The 19755-nt window shown below is 42.2% G+C and overlaps 1 protein-coding gene across 15 annotated transcripts; it reads right to left on the bottom strand.

Annotated features, from left to right (window-relative positions):
• Positions 1 to 604: 604 nt before the first annotated feature.
• HNRNPA3 (heterogeneous nuclear ribonucleoprotein A3) lies at positions 605 to 19707 on the bottom strand. 15 transcript variants are annotated; one of them, XM_082241966.1, is made up of 16 exons: positions 18609 to 18628; positions 15451 to 15550; positions 11252 to 11374; positions 10936 to 11082; positions 10569 to 10779; positions 9245 to 9334; positions 9071 to 9163; positions 8892 to 8975; positions 7021 to 7170; positions 5526 to 5651; positions 5367 to 5441; positions 2516 to 5280; positions 2367 to 2431; positions 1554 to 1617; positions 1019 to 1090; positions 605 to 746 (listed from the first exon to the last, which is right to left on the bottom strand). In XM_082241966.1, coding segments are annotated over exons 1-11 (1182 nt in total). In that variant the 5' UTR covers positions 18611 to 18628; the 3' UTR covers positions 605 to 746; positions 1019 to 1090; positions 1554 to 1617; positions 2367 to 2431; positions 2516 to 5280; positions 5367 to 5385. The 15 variants fall into 15 exon arrangements, with proteins under 15 accessions (XP_082098092.1, XP_082098082.1, XP_082098090.1 ...); XM_082241956.1 differs by lacking the exon at positions 2516 to 5280; XM_082241964.1 differs by having other exon boundaries at positions 1554 to 2431.
• Positions 19708 to 19755: the final 48 nt, after the last annotated feature.

Genomic DNA, 19755 nt, shown 5'->3' on the forward strand with positions numbered 1-19755 from the left:
CCTTTAATAGTTGTGCTATAATTTCTTTAGCTTTAGGGCCATTTTGTATTCAGGAACCTGTTACTAATTGGAAAACAGTATGTCTATAACATTAGTTATGATGGCTGTTCATAGTATTGCCTACTCACCCTACACAAAGTCTTTCCCGGTTGCTACACATATTTTTGCAGGGGAAAGCATGAGTGACACAAATGCATGTCATTCATATTATTATAAACATGCAATATTGTATTCCAGAACATTTCCAACTACCCAAGATAATACATGTAGATCTGTCTACAGCAACCCCCATCAGGACACTGCCTTGCTGAGCCCTGAATTCTCTTTTTATTGTGTGAAAAAAGATTTCATAAAATTTTGTCAGGGATTCCCCCCCCCCCTTCTCTTTCAAAGGCTGAGATTTATTTAGAGTTAAATCAGGTTAGCCAAATCTGCTGTGTAGTCCGTACAACTAAAGGAAGGTTACCAATATTCACTTGAGTAATTAAAAACTCTTCGATTTTAACATTGTGGAAGCTGGAAGGAAATCTTTAGTAAATGGACGGGCAGTGATGTAGAAATGAAGGCCTAATAGCTACATACAATTGGAAAGATTGGCCAACTCTCATAATTTATGACACTTTATTGTAAGTGTTTGAACAAGGTGAGTGAGAGATGACACACTTCAATCACTTTCACCTATCATAGGCTATCGGCGTATTTCACGTCATCTTTCAACTTGTGGAGATGGTTGTCTTTGTTCTACCCTGCAGAGTAGAAGAGAAAATGAAAGTTTAGCACATTAAAAATGTTAAGGCTAAGGAGTATCCCATCTTCGCCAACTAGTTATTGAAGAACACTGCTCTGCTAGCACTTCCTCTCTCCCCAAATCTTCTAAACACTTCACTAAACATGCAGCTGAGACTGCTTTGGGACAGTACGTAAGCAAGTTCACCTAGGATTCAGGACTTCCTTTCCTAGGCACAGAGCTGGCACCCTCCTACTAGAGGAGGAAGAAAACAGAAGCATATACACTCACCCCAAATCTACGTTCTGTTGTGTGTTGGGCGGAAAGGTGCAAAATGAGCACACAAGCAGCTTGGCTGAGTCCCTATTTTAGAAAAGAGAAAATGAGCAGAGCTGCTGTTTGCCACTCTGGTGCTGGGCAACGGCAGCAGCAAACTGCAATGTCTAGTGCAGCAGGAGAGGCAAATTAAGAGACATGGCCTTGTAGCACTGGTGTGCTCGCCCATTAAACATTTGCACTACATTTGACACGTGTGTCTGAAGATGGGAGAAGTCAACAATTATAAATGTTCCCTGCCAAAGTTCATGGTTGAATAGGAGTGAGAATGTGATGCTGACAAAAGCCTGGGTGCCCAACAGGGCAAGAAGATATGGAACCATGATCCTACATCCATTAGCATACAGACCTAGCACAGATGGAGAATAAGGCAAAGCAGAATTCTATGTATTTATAGAGATACGTCAAATTCAAGACTAATGGGACATTATGCAGGAAAAACCCAACCAAGATACAGTACTAAGAAGCCATTCTTAAAGATTTAGGTTACCTGAAAACCAATTATTTGGTAGGGACATCAGGTACTCAACTTCCAGAAGAAATTATTTTCTTGTCTGAAATTCAGTAATTAATAATATTACCAACACAAAACCTGCAGTTCCAAAAGGTGTGCAAAAGTGGTCAGAATTCAGGTTGACTTTATGCATTGGATTTGCCCAAATCCAATTATAGGCAGTGATCATTTTAGGCACATCCAACTGACGCACAAGTCCTTTTGGACCTGGAAAAAGGAGGGCTGGGGGCAGGCTTATACACACTCCATTGACGTGTGCTTTGACCCAGAACGCAAGCCCTGCGGAAACAGGGAGTTACCTGTGTACTAATGAACATGAAATAGTTTTTATTTTAAAAATCTACTTATCAATTAAGTTGTGGGAAATTACTACCAAAAGATGTAATCTAGTAGAAACCATTTCACTATGTGCAAGGCTAAATCCCAGTTAAAATCTTGCTTCAGCAAGCAGTTCATCAGACAAGCTACTACACGTCAGCCACCTTTAAGCAATCTGGATAACACTGACCTACCTTTTAGGATTCTTTCGTTACTAAAATAACACGAAACGTTTTCTAAAGGTGTATCAGTGCTAAAAGTCACCAGTTATGGCTTTCCTATACATCAGTCAGAAGAGAATTTAAATTTTAATGCTGCACTGCTCACATTTCATAGTATGGAAGTACAATGATTAAGTACTGGCACTCACCTTGTTTTTGCATAATTCCTTCTCATCACAGAAGCTGGATTTTCAAAGCCAAGAATACAGTCATGGGCACATCAATGTTTTATATTGTACTAGAGTCTTACCAAGCCACAGGTTTTCCAACAGGCAAGAAATCCACATCTGGTCAAGCGGAAGTTTCTTCAACAATCTGCAAGTCAAAGAGATTTTTCTTACCTTGTTCAGGAAAGAGTAGCTCTTTTAATTCGTTAAAAGTGTTAGAGACAAACCTTACCTATTCTCATTCCCCTTCCTTTCAGGTCTAAATGCTAGACCTATGACTGGGTGAACTCAAGTAGCTATGACTCAAGGAGGTTCCAACTGGTGAAGAACTCTTGCTAGACTTTCTTCGATATTTCAGCAGTGATAGGCAGTTTTAACTAGCTTTTGGAAAGCTGCTCACTATCAGCATAGTATTTTATGCTTTCACTTTTCTGGAAGTTGAAGCTGGTGCTGTCGCTGCCTTGTCATTCTTTAAATATGCTGACTGGTCCACATACACAATAGGCTGCTGGAAGTCCTGTCTGAGTCTCCTTTGATCCACACTTTGGCTAAGAGGTACATCCTAAAGTCTTTAGAGCTGGTTAATTGCTGTCCTCTGCTTACACTTCTCCACATCAGAGAACTAGGTCTAAGTCACTGGCACCAACAACTGGCAACTTACAGATTGCATGATTAAGAATAGCAGAACAGATTAACACACTATAAAATTGGTCCCCCCTCCCCCCACTGTGTGCCATCAAGGTCCCACCCTCTCCCACAAGAACAGAAAAACTCATCCTCTAGGTTCTGCCCCTACAATCAACAGTAGGCCTGAAAGGGGTGGTTTACATCTACTCTACTCTTCTAAGATGAAATCTGCATATGCAGCTTAGTAATGGGAGGATTCCATTTCACAATACCAACATGATGCCCTTCTACACGCGTTTTGCCTATTGGATTATAGAACACTTGTTTCCTGTTGGCCAACTACCCAATTCCCACCTTAATATATGCTATTATGATATTACAGTGGTACCTCTAGTTACGAACTTAATTCGTTCCGAGGTCCGTTCTTAACCTGAAAGTGTTCTTAACTAGAGGTGTACTTTCGTTAATGGGGCCTCTTGCCGCCGGCACACGATTTCCGTTCTCATCCTGGGGCAAAGTTCTCAACTCGAGGTAACTCTTCCAGGTTAGGAGAGTTTGTAACCTTAAGTGTTTGTAACTCGAGGTACCACTGTATAGCACTTCGAGGCTGTATCAGTGCTTGACCCTTGTTTAAGCACACTTGTACTTTTTGAGATTTAACCATAGAATTCTATACAACCACCACCACTGTATGCCTTGTACAAGCCCAACATACACATTTGGTTGAACCTACAACAATTTTAGAGCAAAGTTTTATAGTGTCTGATAATCCATTCCTATACTGGAATTGTTTACCTGATACTGTTCATTGGCCTAGAGAAGTAGTAACAGAAGAAAATATCCAGCATCATACTGGCAAGTGTCTGAGTTTCTTCTACTCACTGTGCCCTACTCTTCTGGATGTGTACTGACAGAAAGCACTGCTCTGGCAATAGTTAAAAGAGAAGTCTGATCAGGTTGAGAAGGATAGCCTGGGAACATGGCTGTACACAAATTTGGATAAGTGAAGGAGTAGACCACACACCCCTGCTTATGAATTTTATCAAGTTTTGACCACACGATTCTGATGCATAAAAGTATGGATTTATAGCCCACAATACTCCTGTTAGTGACAAATATATATCATGTTCAGCCCAGATATTTCCTGCTGCTAGATTGTGAACCATTTGGTTTTCACACCACCTTCAAGGCCTACAATCAAGGCATTAGAAAGTGTGTGAAATGTGTTGGGTTTGTTCATAGGTCAGAATATTTATACCCAATTGCAAGGAACTTGAAGGGATTGTGCCTGTGCTGTAAGTTTGTTTCAGATAAGAGAGCATGCAGAAATACACAAAGTAGGAAGTATTGACCATTACAGAAGAATCCATGTTTTGAGGGAAGAAATATATACAAATGAAGTTATACAATTAAGCTAAGTAACAGACCCAGGTCATTGGTTTCAAAGTTTTAATTCAAAAGAGTGTGTGCACACACACTTAAATCTGTTTTGAGGTTGGGGGTGGGGTGTTAAGCCTCAATAGTAATAAACCTGTTCTGCCAATGCTTAATGTAGTTCCTGTATATACCAATGAAATGGGAGGCAAACTGAATAAAGCTTTAAAATATCTCTTTCAATGCTTATTTACTTATAAGTCTTAGGCTAAGAAACAAAGGCTACAAATTAAGATATGCACAAGCCAGAAGTATCTGGAATTTTCATTTGAAAGTAAAGCTTTTTATCATTCACAAGCACTAGTTTAAATGACTCACTCCTAGTTATACAGCTAAACAAGCTTTAATGCAAACATCTCTTCTCTCCCTTTGCATGTGCAACTCATTTCGTTCGGTTACATATGCAGAAAACTAAGGTTCTTAAACGATTCAGCATTTCTATAGTTTAAATTAATACAGATTATAATGCACTGATTTTTTTTCCTAGCAAGAATATACCCTAAAACTACATTTCTTTATTTAAAGAAGTTTCAGTAAGAAAAAACTGAACTACACAAATATTGGAAAAAATTAAAAGTTCCTTAATTATTTTTAATTCCTGGTACCACTACCACCACTACCACAAATTTACAGGGCAATATACCTGATTTATGAAGAAAAGACAAAGCTACAAACAACAAATTAAAAAAAAAAGTCAGGAATGTACATCTAAACACTACATTGCATTAAATCAATAGCTGCACTCTTTGCAAACTGTGGCTATGACAGTCCTTAAGAAGGGTTTCCTGTTTAAGCTGCAGTAACTTTTTCTGACTATGGTTCATCGCTCCTTCTGTGGCAGATTTTACAGTTCCTCTAATGCATTTGGGACGACTGTCTCAAAGTAACCTGCAGCTTTCCTGACAACTCCTCGCTCTCTCCTAAGAACTGTGTAGCCTGTTGAATACAGGATAAGAAAAGGATTACTCTCAGTGAAACGTTGTATAGTCTTCATATACAACAAGTATTTGTAGCATACCTACCATTATTCTGCTACAATTTTTAGAATCTTCTTCCACCATAGCCACCACCTCCTCCTCCTCCTGATCCATAGCCACCTAAAAATGGGAACATGGACTGTTGAAATAAATACTCTTTAGGAGTGTAACAGACACATATGTACTTTAGTAAGATGTACTTACCACCATAGGGACTGCCTGAGCTTCTGCCACTGAAACTGCTACCTCCTTTCATGGGTCCATAGCTTGAGGCCTGCTGTCCACTATAATTGCCAAAGTCATTATAGTTTCCACTTCCACCGTAGTTGCCTGAGAATAATAAAATGTAAGGTTTGTGCTTATCAGATCAAGAATTATTTGAGAAGTACATTTCAAGTGCACTACAATTCATTCACATTAACTCACCTACCCAGCACAAAATACACTTTAGTATACAACACGTGTTTCATAACTCCAGATTTACTGTATGCACATAATGGGATTTCAGCTAACTGGACATAATCATAGCTAGGCTGAGTAACTGCAATTGTTCCCAAGAAAATTCAAAATACACATGCAAAAATTTATTTCTTGTTCAGTTCTTGCCAACCTTTGTTATGCTGGAGAAATAAAAAATGCTCACTCCTTTGCTAAATCATTAAGGGTTCCTGTTCTTTTAATTAACCACATTAATAACTCTGGATACTTAAAATTCTGCTGTGTTAACTTAACCAAGTTCAAAGTTTCTTGAGAGAAGTATGAACAAGATTATTATTCTTTTTTTAAAAATGATTATCGGACAGTAGTCCAGTCCCAGAAAATGAGACTAGTATTCCATCCACACTGAAAGGCATTCACTAGCACAGATCCAAAGTTCCCCAGATCTGAGCACTGAACAGATGGATTGGACTCTTCACACTCCAATGCCGGCATAAAATGCAGAGGCAGAAAGAAAACAACAACAGTAAATGATTCACAAGGAGTTTCAGGTAAGAGAGGGAAAGTTTGTAGAATCCATTAACATAGATTCTTAAATAAATTCTGGGCAATGGAACTAGCTGGCTAGAAAGTTGAAGTTGTTCCCTTATTATGTTTTAAGGCTTAATGAATGTTTGTATGAAGCAATGGTGGGGAACCTCATACCTGGGCACAAAACGCAGTCCTTCAGGCCTCTCTATCCAGCCCTTGGGACTCAGCCCAGGTCACATTGCTCACTAGCCCTCCTTTCTACCTTTCTTGAGGGTTCTGCCTGGCTGGAATGTGTCAATGAGCTCTTTGCCCCTGGCTGGGGGATAGAGAAGGGCATGCGCAGAAAACTACAGGGGTACTTTCCTTTGCACACTTTTGCCTTGGGCTCTGTCCACCACTGACATGTAGCCACTGGAAGGTTGCTCAGCTGGGAAAGCAAGCCCTCTTTCTATAGATCCCCTGCTCTGGAGTCTTGTTACCAGTGCAACTCTATAGTTTAAAAAAGACATCCTATAAACCTGGCCTGGGGGGCGGGGAACCATGAAGCTTTCCCATATATCTTTCATACCACTGTGATTTCAAGGGGTTAGAACTTGGAAGTGGTTTTCATTTTCAGCTGAAGTTTACACTGCACAACATTTTAAAAACAGTGACAGGCTAAAGGCCTCAAGCTTGTTATCCAACATGAGCAGAACAGATGGATCAACACAATATACTTCAGGATTCTTACCACCGAAGCTCCCCCCTTCATTGTAACCATCATAGCCTCCACCTCCTCCGCCATATCCACCACCTGGGGTTCCATAGGTCGGGCTGCCACCATAACCTCCTCTGCCGCCGTACCCAGGACTACCTCCATAGTTCCCACCTTGAGAAAGATCAATAGAAGTGACAGAAATGTGAATGTTTTGTTATGAAACGACATGATCAAAACACAAAAGTAACTGGGAACTGTAAAGAAGTATCCAAAAAATCACCAATACTGCATGGAGACCAACCACTATGAAAGGCTTATTACGACTTGGTAATAACTACCAATCAAGTCATCCCAATGGAGAAGTCCAAATAAAATCAATGACTTAGCCACGACTGTCTAAGGATTTGTAGTCACAATTTGCTGTTTACAATCAATGGAAACCATTTCATGTCCATAGATGAAGACTGGTTGCCACTGAGCATGATTTATCACTTGATTACTGGAAACTGCCGAGTATTCCAAGTGCGAGGACCAGAGGCTCTATCTGTCATGGGTCATTCAAGCAGCTTGAGGATCACCCATATTTTGGTTATTTATCCTGCTCTGAGAAGGCTTTGTGCATACCCAACTATATTTTGGCTGCAGTCAATAACGCAATTCCAAAGTCTCTTAATAGGTTACATACATTTCACAAATCTAAAAATAATGTTTAGAGCCCAAGTTGCCTGTCCATTTACAGAAGAGAATCTGATCCAGTGGAAGCTCTTACTAATAGAAAGAGCGAGCGGAAGGGGGAAGTGTTTGCCAATTTCACCAGTAGCCCTCTGTGCCACACCTATGCAACTTTTATTGGAGATTCCCCAACTACCTGGAGCACTTTTTTAGGGGACCTCCTTCCCTGCCCCCAGGGGTGGTGGCACTCCCATGAGCAGAATTTTGTTCACAGGAACTTAGGATTCATGACACTGGATTAGATCCAGGCTGGGGCACAATCAGCTGTCCTTCCAGGTGGCAGGGCTTTGTGGAATGACAGGGAAAATGCATCTGCAGCCCTGCCACTCTTTGTGGCCAAGGTGGAAGGTGGGGTGGGGAGACATTCCAGGCTGGAAAGGCAATTGGGCCTGACAGCATCACATGACAGCAGTGAGACCAGTTTGGGATCAGTGGATCCTAGCTTGTCTCAGCCCTATTGCCTTTATTGGAATGCCGCATTCCAAGACCTACCACTGGCTAATATTCAGAACAAACTTAGTAGGTCTCTAAGGTGCTACTGGACATTTTTTTATTTATTTCGACTGTGTCAGACCAACACGGCTACCTACCTGAATCTAAATGATGGACAGCCTGCCATCAGCTGCCCTGGACAAGTGTGGTGATCACCCAGTCTGATATAAGGGTGTTTTTTTTAGTCCCATGGGATAAGTTAATCATGACTTAAAGGTAAAGGGACCCCTGACCATTAGGTCCAGTCGTGGCCGACTCTGGGGTTGCAGCCGGCGTACAGCTTCCGGGTCATGTGGCCAGCATGACTAAGCCGCTTCTGGCGAACCAGAGCAGCACACAGAAATGCTGTTTACCTTCCCGCCGGAGTGGTACCTATTTATCTACTTGCACTTTGACACGCTTTCGAATTGCTAGGTTGGCAGGAACTGGGACCGAGCAACGGGAGCTCACCCCGTCGCGGGGATTCGAACCACCAGCCTTCTGATTGGCAAGTCCTAGGCTCTGTGGTTTAACCTGCATCCCAATCATGACTTAAGAGAACCCAATTTCTTGTAATACTTAGATTGTCCACAAGTTATCAGCTTCCCTTTCACATTTCTCACATTAAGATACACCAGGCAGATCTAAGGGACTGACAACCCTTCCCCACAAGTATAATTGAACTGGTATTAGATCCTTACCATCACCAAAGCCATTGTATCCATCACCACTCCCGTAACTTCCTCTGCTGCCACCACCACCACCACTTCCGCCACCGTAACCACCTAAAATCAGAACAAAAAGTGTAAGATACAGTGATGCACTGTAATTCAGGGTAGTATTTTTGGAGGGGGATGGAGAAGCAAGAACAGATGTTTACCTCTGCCACCAAAACTTCCTCCTCTGCCATAACTTCCACCACTGCCTCCAAAGTTCCCACGGCCCATGAAGTTGCCTGAACTGCTTCCACGACCTAAAGAATAAAGAGAGTGAATTATTAAAATGCTTGTAGGCAGTTATCGCCACAGGCTGTGCTATTATGTAACAAACTCACTTCTCTGTGCAGTTGCCGTCTGCATTTCTTGCTTGGAGAGAGCTTTCTTCACTTCACAGTTATGTCCATTTATAGTGTGGTATTTCTGAACTAAAAGAAGTTTTGAAACGATCCTTATTATAAAAATGCACACAATTGAATAAGCACTTATGCCATATTATTCAGAAGATATTTTCACAGGAGCAGCAGTATTATTTAGTTTTATTTCCTCCTTATAATCAGGAAAGGAAACTCTAAAAATACCATAAAACAAAAGACACATAGCACAAAGAGCCAAAGAAAGGAAGTCAGGAAAACAGTGGGCAATGAAGTTTGTTTCCTAGATCTTTGTGGGCAGAATATATCATAAAATGGATGCTCGGCATCCCTCTCATCTCACCTCTTCATAAGGAAGGAACATCTCTGGAGCCTAGAAATTATTTGGGGGGAGTGGGAGAAGGAAAAATTCATGGGGAAAAGAGGGGGAAAGAGCTCCTCAGAGAACAAATGACTCATGGAATCCAAGCAGTGCTTGAATGATATGGAAACAGTAGGAAATAATGAAATAAAAAAGCTTCCCCTTTCGGATTTTAGCCGATCATGTCCTCCATAGACCTCCATTGTGTGGTACCTGATGGTCATTTGCGTTGGACTCTTCCCACTCAACCCAGGTGCGCTCATTTTCCTGCTGGATTTCCAAGAATGTGATTGCTTTGGACCCAAGGTTCTTTAGGATCCTAGCATTGTCCAGGCTATATTTTAAAGCAGTTAGCAAGTCTGTTGTACCCGGCTCTTAAGTATACTCAATTAGTGTGAAGGATGCTTGAAACCTGGGGGTGTAGCATGAAATTCTTACTTGCAGGAGAGAGAGCATGTGACCAAACCAAGTGGGAGAGGGGAGGAATAGGGACAGGTAGACAGCCAGCTAGATCCTTACAAGGGTCCCAGCAAGGGAACTGGATTGATTGAGTAAAACAACAACAACAACAAACAGTACAGGCTGGAAACTGGACTGTCTTTCTCAGCTAGGCACGTAACTACAAAGACATGTTAGAAAGATTCAGGCAGGGGAGGGGGATTGAAGAGAGGTTGGGGGCAAATCATGCTCCTCATGGTCTAAAATTGTAGGAAAGCCACCGCACAAAAAAGTTCAGGAGAGAAAAGCACCCCCCAGCGCTATATTGAGCTTTAAAAGGGTAATCTTTTAAAATATATTCAATTTAGTAAGAAAGCAAAAGGAAGTCTAGTTCTTACAGTAATTTTTTTGTTCACTAGGAGAAAGTTCCATGCAACAATAGCTTGAAAGAAATATAAAAAGGCTGCACAAAAGGAAAGCATTACATACCAACAATTTTGTCGACTGTATCATGATCATCAAACGTTACAAAGGCAAACCCTCTTTTCTTTCCACTCTGTCTGTCTTCCATTACTTCTATGGTTTCGATTTTGCCGTATTTTTCAAAGTAATCTCTTAAATTGTAGTCTTCTGTGTCTTCTTTAATTCCTCCCACAAATATTTTTTTCACTGTTAAATGAGCACCAGGTTTCACAGAATCCTACAAAGTAACAAGTTACATTTAGTATCTCAACCTTCCAAGATGGTGCCATGCCTAAATACTTACAATTGTCTTACAAAAAGATTTGCAAATGATTAAAAGTTCCTACAATTAAGGTTTGACAAATTCAGTATATATACTGAAATATTCACTTACTTCTCTAGAAACGGCTCTCTTTGGTTCCACCACACGTCCATCAACCTTATGTGGGCGGGCTGCCATAGCAGCATCTACTTCTTCCACACAAGAATAGGTCACAAAGCCAAAGCCTCGGGAACGTTTTGTCTGTGGGTCTCTCATCACCTTCAAGAAAGTTAAAGCATATAACAATAATTTAGGCACTGACTTTTGTGAATGCTGCAAACCTGTGCATACTTACCTAGGAGTAAGCCCCACTGGAAATAGTGAGACTTTCTTCCAAGTAAGCACACATAACATTGTTAACAGTAAACTGAACGTTATGATCACTTACCACACAATCTGTGAGTGTGCCCCATTTTTCAAAATGTTCTCTTAAACTATCATCTGTAGTTTCAAAGCTCAGGCCACCAATAAACAGTTTTCTCAACTGTTCGGGTTCTTTAGGATCGTAGCCCTGAAAGAAGGTAAGTTTCAATATGCTGTACGAGATTTGTGTTATTGCAGCGAAGTCCACCCACACAATTCACAGTAACTTACTGTCTTATCACACTTCACTATGATTAGGTACTATTATACTGCTTTGCTGTATTTTTTAATGAAAAGTGAGGAATGTAAATATTTAAATAAATAATAAACTCAACTGGCTCACGGTTCCTCTCTCTGTACACTTACTTCTACATAAACAAATTTAAAGGGTGCAAATCCAGGATTTTGTTACATAGTGTATAAACACTGATGGTGTTTCCTGCTTGGCAGGGGGTTGGACTCGATGGCCCTTGTGGTCTATTCCAACTCTATGATTCTATGATTCTAAACAGTTCTTACAGCCTCATTCAGTGCATGTTTACTCAGTAAAGTAGCCATCCAATGCATCCTAGGCAAGTTTATGGAAAAGGAATCCCATTATGTTCAACAGTGCTTACCCTCAAGTCTGTCTTAAGTACAACTCTCTACACATTTACATGAATTAAGTCCCACTAGACTCAATGGGATTTTGGAGCAGGCATGCAAAGGTCTGTGCTGTTAGTGTGCTAGAGGCAGCTAGGATAAGGACATAAACTTCAACTAAGAATCTAACACTTTCATCAACTGATGTCTTTGGTCTGTGCATATAAAGAAATGTTGACTATTTCAAGTTAAGTTAAAAGGAGTAACAAACAAAAAACCTTTAATGCCATGTCGTGAACTTCAGAGGATAGACAACTCTAGCAAAAGTTGGCTAATCACTAAACACATCAACTAACGGTACTTATAATTTTCTACTTACCACGCCTAACATCTCAACCCCCAGATTTATTTGTTTTTTGCAGGAAGGACAAAACTTTAGGCTACACAACACGAGAGAGCAGCATCCAGTCCTACTTAACTTTGTAAAGTTCAGAATAATCTGCACACAACGGAATAAGAATGTTGCCGCATTTTTTAAATAGCCAACTGCATTGCTTATGGCTCAGAAACACACCATTGCACTACAAAACAAAGGTGTCCTCTGTGCATGGCATAACTGAAAAAGTTTCAGGAGACACAGAATTTGTCCCCATATAGATGAGTCCTAATCATTCCAAAGAGTAGATGAGGTATTTCAATTCTAAGAAACATAAGGAACAAGATGTTCTTACCCATTTTATGATATCACTTTCTCATTTACACTTCATGTACCAAGGCAGGGACCACCAGTGTGGTACTCATGGAGCCTAGGGTGCCTTCCAGTATTTCCAATGGCACCCGCAAAAGGTCTCAAGAAACATCCTCTAAAAAATCCACAGTGCCTGAGAGATTCTTTGTTCTTTCTGCTCAGTTCCTCTTTACACTGGCTCAGTCTCTCCTACATTGAACACCCCCCTCCACTGCCATTACACATTTCATTAGATGCCAGGGCTGGACACTCACCCCTCCCTTCCCTTTCAAACAAGAGTTTCTCTCCGTGACTGAGCACAGCAGAGACTGATGAGGGGCATGCCTGCCTCATTCTGTGGTCATCTTTTTCCTGCTCTTTTAGATGTGGCAACCATTTTGTGTTATGCTGCAAACTCCATTGTATCAGTTCTGCTATGTCGCGCCCCCATGGGAACTGTTTAGTGACGAGCACCCAAGGAACTTCGCATTAAGGTTGCATAAATAATGTGTGGAGAGCTATTATTTATAAAATTATGTCCCTGCTGGGGGAAGGCTATAGATCCAACAGTTCCATACCCTTCCCAGTTCCTCTACACACACACCCAAACCAGGGAGGTGACTGACAGCTCTGGAACTGGTGTAATGAATTTTATGGGGCATGAAAATAAAACCTCAGGGAAGGATGAAGAAGCACAAGAATGCTGGTCTGCCCTCACGTCTCCCCTGCTCATACAATTCCAGCAGGGCACTGGTAATGGTGGTTCATTTGCCTATGGTTCCTCTTATAAGCTGCAACCTCAGGTGCCTTAGTTTGCAGGTAGAAATTACATGTTTTATTACAGGTGATGTATATGAGAGACTAAATGAAAGCCTAATGTTAAAGTCTTCAAACGGAGGAGCTATAATTCAAAGGAACAGAAAAATATAAATGTTTCCTTTTCTTTTTTTATGTACTACACTCTCACTTCACAATGTGTTTACTTTCTCCCTCAGAAGCAGGTTAGATGCCGCAGGAACTCCCCAATATCAACAGTATTTTTAACCATCGCTCCTTGAAAGTAGTACATTTCTCTGAATTAAGCTATTGATTCTTCTGGAGAGACTCCAAACTAAGTAACAGATTTCCCTAAATTACATTTTATTTTGTCCCTACACAAGAGGCTTAACAGCCACATGTTTTCAGAGAAACAAGTACAATGTTCTGCAACAGCCTTCTTAACTGACACCCACAGCATTCCTAATTATTAGTGGAGAAATGTATGCCTAGCTAATACAGTTGAGCAGAAAAGCATAGCTCACATCGCCAATTCTACAAGACTTTAATCTTTCCCATCATGGTTTTTATGGCAACTATTCTGGAATACTAGGGGGCTTCTAGGTAAAACCTGGATTATGGAAGCTGGTTAGCAAATGGACACGGTATAAATTGGTCCAAACCGGAAGACAGAAGGTCACAAATTTTGGTTATCTTTAGTAGCCAAGCTGAAGCTTTGTGGTCATTCAGTCTCTCCTTTGCTGTGAAACATGCATGTTTACCAGGAAGCAAGTCCCAATGTTTTCAGTGGGGCTTAAATTGTGCAGGACTACAGCCTTAGTCTCTGATCTCCTGCTGGACCTCCAGATGCAAGATTTGACAAAATGGCAATCCTCAACCTCCTTATTTGGGTGGGGTCTTGAGGCTCTTTGCAGCTCTTGATTTCTACTACTGAAGTGTCCCATCCCAACATTTCTCTTCAGAGCTGCTTTGACAGCAAGCATCCAAGGTGTTTCTTACATCTAAGTCACCCACAGCCAAACATTCATGCTTGGAGTTGGGAGAGCAAGGTTGGGGTCTTCCTTCTTCTTATGTTCAGAACTCTTATGGGGATGATACCCACCCCAGATCCAAGCTACAGAGCAAGGAACAGGCTCCACATCTTCCTTGCCAAAAGATGAGGGCAGCTAGAAAAAACTTAAAACTTCTGGTAAGTTCCCATAAAGCAGGACCTTTGTCATGATGGACTGATTGCAAAATGGCAGCTAGCTTTCCCTTGTTCCTCCTGCCTTCCACAAACAGGATGTCTTTAGATCTTATGCATTCCATTCATCTGTGGGCAGTTGGTGGATGGTGCTGCCTCACACAGCAAGATCTTGTGGTTTTTTGGAACTCTACAATTATACAACACAGAACTAAAACCATAACCCCATACATTACAAGCCACCATTCAGAGTTTGTAAGAAGTCATGGGGGGCATTGGAGAAGGGAAATATATGGATTCTCAAAAACAGCTTTATTGCTAAAGAGCTCTAAAATAATGCCCACTACAACTGGTTCAGAAATTGATCATCCCCACTCCTGGCAGCATCTGGCCTTGTTCTCAGTCATATGGTAAACCTATGTTTGGTCTGACACTCTTAAGATTGCAGACATGACCTTCTATGACGTAATGCTCCTCTGCTTTGAAGACTATTGAACACCTTACCCCCAACACACTAGTTTTCTATACTGAGTATCTTTTTATGAAGGCGTATCCAACAATGGATGCAGTCCGAAATTTCTAAATCCTAATCAACAGGCAATACTCAGTTCTTGCTCATTTCTGTATATTGTATTTCTGGAGAACCATTAAAAGCTTAGTAAAATGCCTGTTCATAGAATTTGATCACTTTTATACCATTAGACACAGCACTGCTGGTTTTCCAGTTCAAGACTTCATAGTAACACTCTCAATATGCATAAGTATTAAGTTAGAAGCTATTATAGAAATCACCAACTAGTGTGGCGAATGAAAAGTATAATACATGCGTAAGAGCCAAGCAGAAGAGAAGAATGCAATGTAGCGTCTGAGCAAACACAGTGTTACCAAAGCAGCAGAAAGCAAGAATTCTCTGTTTACCCATGTAACAGAACTAGGAAAAAATAAAGTATTCCACCTGTGAAGATCTTCTTCCCCTCCTCTTGTAATCTTCAGCCTCTCTCTCATCTTTACACGCCATTTTTGGAGAGCGTTCTGACTCAGTTGCTCCTTTTAACCTAGATAACAAGTAGCACGAGTAATTTACCCGTTCCTAAAAGTTTTTACTTTCTTACTCTCATACAAATAAATGGCTTATTTTAGTGAAGCAAGCATATGGGAGCCACTTTAAAGGGATGGTACTGTATGAGAGAATGAAACAATGTCTTTAATCTCAAGCCATTTATCCTGAAATATGGAACTTATCTGTTTGCACCCTGAATTGCAAAGCAGTAGCTAGCAAAAAAGGGGAACAAATGCCTGAATAGGTCAGCCAGGCATATAACCTGACAGTATCACTGGAAATATATTACTATTTAAAAACCCGACAGTATCTTTACTTATTGTGGAAGCCAATTCAATAGCAAGCCAATCAGACACTGTTCAGATGTGTTTAAACATGCTTTAGAGTACCCGATATTAGTTTAAAGGCAGGTCTCTGTGCTTCAACCCCTATAGTCCACTGATTGAAGAAAGGCCTGGTGGAGGAGCGGGAAGGAATCAAGAGCCCAGTCTCCCTTTAACAGCCAGCCAGCGCCCTTTCTCTCACCCCTATGCCAGCGCCTCGGCTCTTCCGCCTCTCCCCCTCATTGTGTTGTCTGAGTCCACCAAACCTGCCTCTCCATACAAGGCTTACGTCACAGCTACTTTGCCTTCAAACCTGGCGCCTCTCGTTCCTGCGAGACATCCGGGTCCTTGAAGCAGAGGCGGCCTTTTTTACTAGGCCAGCGGCTTAAAGAAAGGGGTGGGAGGGATTGACTTGACGTCCTTGTTGCCCTGCTTACAGCTGAGGTATGACTGAACCCACAGTTCTGATCTTTGATATAGATTCAGATCTCTATCTCACAGCGATGGCCATGTTGTTGCCTAGATGCGCCACTTCCTGCTTCTCACAGAGAAGCAATAATTTAAAAATCCCTCGGCAGGATAAAGGTGCCCATAACAACTCAACAGAGAAGCCCCTAGTTTTGGGCACTAGCATGTGCATTGCCTTACAGAGTGCCAGCAAACAGAGGCACTACTTATCTTTCTAGCCTCATGACCTATTTCCTGTGAAACACTACATTTAAATAATTAGCCCTGCCAATGCAATTCTCCCCATAATTCAGGTTGGAGAGGGGCTGGCTGGGAGAGTGATTTAGGACAACCCTCCAGTGTTTCACTCCTCATAATTGCAGGCTGCATTGTTTTCAACAACCCTGCAGTGTGGTCTGGTGGAGTTGCAAACCAGGGTGGTGGATACAGCCCAAGTTGGACAGAAGAAGTGGCTTACAACAAGCCTGCAATGTAGTTCATTGCAATTATGCTACTATTGCAAGTTGCGGGGCTGTGTTAGGTCAAATCTAGCAATTATGTCCTCCATTTATTTGTATGCAGAGGGGGTGTAGTTTTGATCAAAAATATCAGCCCCCACGTGTTATGCTGAGCAGGGACATTTATCCTTCTAAATTTTGCTTTTTTGCAGGGAATAACTGTTGCCAAACCAGTTACATATAAATAATGGAAGAAAGAAATGGCCAATTAAAGCAATAAATTCAAGAGGCCTTCTCTGAATCCTTTTATAACTCAAGACAGACAGTAGCTTCTACTGAAGGGGTTCAACACCTCACACTTGGGGTCCCTTCCAACTCTACAATTCTATGACCCAGGTCCCTAACACTCAGCTTAGATAAGCAAAGCTATAGAGAGAATGCAAACCCTGAAACAGCGCAAAAAAGCAAGCCCCAATACACCCTGCATAGCTCGTTTCAGCAAGAAGGCCAAGGAGAACATTAGTATCATGAACAGCATATAGTTCTTGTTACAGGTACAATACAAAGCCCTTTTCCTGCTACAGGTAAACAGGATTAGGCAAGACTGCTAAGTCACATAAATAATACTTAGATGTTTCAGAAGGTTATTTCTAATTTTCATGTACAAAACAAGTGTTATACCATCAAGTGCAGGCATCCCCAATCTGCGGCCCTCCAGATGTTTTGGCCTACAACTTCCATGATCCCTAGCTAACAGGACCAGTGGTCAGGGATGATGGGAACTGTAGTCCAAAATATCTGGAGGGCCGAAGGTTGGGGGTGCCTGATCAAGTGTTTCTGAAGTTTAATAGGATAACAGATAAAATCTATATGTCAGCTAGAAATTTTAAAAAACAAAAACCAGAATGCAGTGTAGAGCACAACATTGTTATAGTTTTTTTGAAGCAACATGTGTTTGACATTTCAAGTCTACATGTGCAAAGGTTTTAATCATAGATAGTTGTCTCCAGATTTGCAAAATATTATTTGGCATGTCATCATACAAAAATGCTTGTTATACTTTAGTTCAGCATTGGTTTGAGGAGGACTTTCATTGAAGCTACACAATCAGGTTCAGTTTTAATTAAATCTAATTTAAGATTTCAAGGTCTGGAAAGTCTTCTCACATCCAATCTTAAAAAGATTATTTTATTCACATCTTTATGTTAATTTTTTGGTTACAGAATGGATATAATAAAAATTAAATTGGAACCTTATGGAGCTTTCTCTCAAGTAATTCTATCAAAAGCATAGGATAGAATGAATTTATAAAGGGGACTCATCTACAAAACTAATCACTCAATGGGGTGTTGAATCCATTACTTTCGTTCAGAATTCAGCTGCCAGGCTTTTGATCATACTGGTAGAGAAAGATAATTAGCTAGATAATGTTATTAAAGAGGCATTTGAAGGCCTGGTTGTTTGCATGAACCAGAAAACGCCAGTCACTGGCTTTAGTGACAGCCACCAAAATACTCAGCAAGACAGACAGAATTAGGAACAGCTACAATTCAAAATCAACGTCAAACCACCAGTTATTCAGAACTATTGGGGGGGGGGGAGAACATGTTTTCATCTCAAGCACCATTGGGCCACGTGGACAAGTGCAAGATATCCCATAATATTATAACTGAAAGCACCCGAATAATTGATTTATGGGAGGCAGTTAGTCTTAGCTGTTCTGCTGCTGTGTAGGAGGAACTGGGTGCTTTTTTTGGTTAACTATTTTATTTTCATTAAAAAAAACACAGGTTATGCAGCTAAAAGATATAGCAAATTCTAATACATTTTTTTTTGGGGGGGGGGTGCCCTCAGCCAGGTTCTCAGGATGTGTTTCGTCCTCGCGCTCAAGTCAGTGGGATTTTACTCGAAAGGTTATACTTTTAAACTTTAAAAAGGCGAAAGCTGCACAAGTGGCTCGGGAAGTCGAATGAGAACCGGCGAGACCATCGAGTGATAGGCACTTGGATCAAGTCACGGGCTGTAATTTGCATATATATATATATATATATATATATATATTCAAGCCTACTATAGAGTTGAGGGAAGGATTTTGGTTTGGGTTCAACTTAGGAAAGGGCCTCCTGCGGCTGCTCTCTCTCAAACTCGAGCCTCTTTCTCCACAGGGTTACAATGGCGCCCAACAGAAGCCTCTCCCGCCCAACTGCCGCCGCCCTCTCGCGCCATTTCGGATAATTAGCTGTTTGCAGCTGGATAAAGCAAGAACCGAGGTGGTTAGAAGGGGGGGGGGAGGTGGATGGGGAGAAGGCCAGGAGCCGAGCCAGCCAATCGCTATCCCTCCCGCGAGCCCCTCATACGCCGCGCCACGCGCCCGCTCCCTCTGCAACCCCCACCCACCCACTCTCACGCCCGCTCCGCAACCGCCGTTGCAGGACCCTCTCCTTGCCTGCCTGCCTTCCCGCGCGGCGGCGGCGGCGCCGACAAACGTTACCTCCATTTTGTGACTGGATTTAGCCTCCTTCAGCCTCCTCAATATGGAGCCGAGAGGAAGAGGGTGGGCGGGGCGGGTCAGAGGAAAAGCGGGGCACGTGAGAGGAAGGCGGGCTCGCGGGGGCGGGAGGGAGAACAGCAAATAAACGGGCGTTTAGCGGGAGGGGGGGAGGGGAGGCGGGCGCGCGTGCACGAGCGCGGAGCGTTTAATGAGGGCGCTCGAGACGCGGGGGGAGGGGGTGGGGTGAAAGCCGTGTTTCGTGCTCGTGCCTGACCACGAGTGAGGGCCGATTCCGGGTCGTGGGTGGGAGGGAAGGTCCCGCACCACCACCACCACCCACCTTCCCTTCGCCTCAGCCCAGTCCTCCCCAACGGCGCCGCCGCGGCCAAGACAAAGAGCGCGCTGGCACGCGGGACGGGATCGCGCGCGCGGCAACGGCGGCGAGTGGGAAAGGGAGGGCTGACGTGTGTGGCGGGTGTGT

The sequence above is a fragment of the Podarcis vaucheri genome (genome assembly GCF_965113315.1).
Source record: "Podarcis vaucheri genome assembly, chromosome: 1".
NCBI classification, from domain to species: Eukaryota; Metazoa; Chordata; class Lepidosauria; order Squamata; family Lacertidae; genus Podarcis; species Podarcis vaucheri.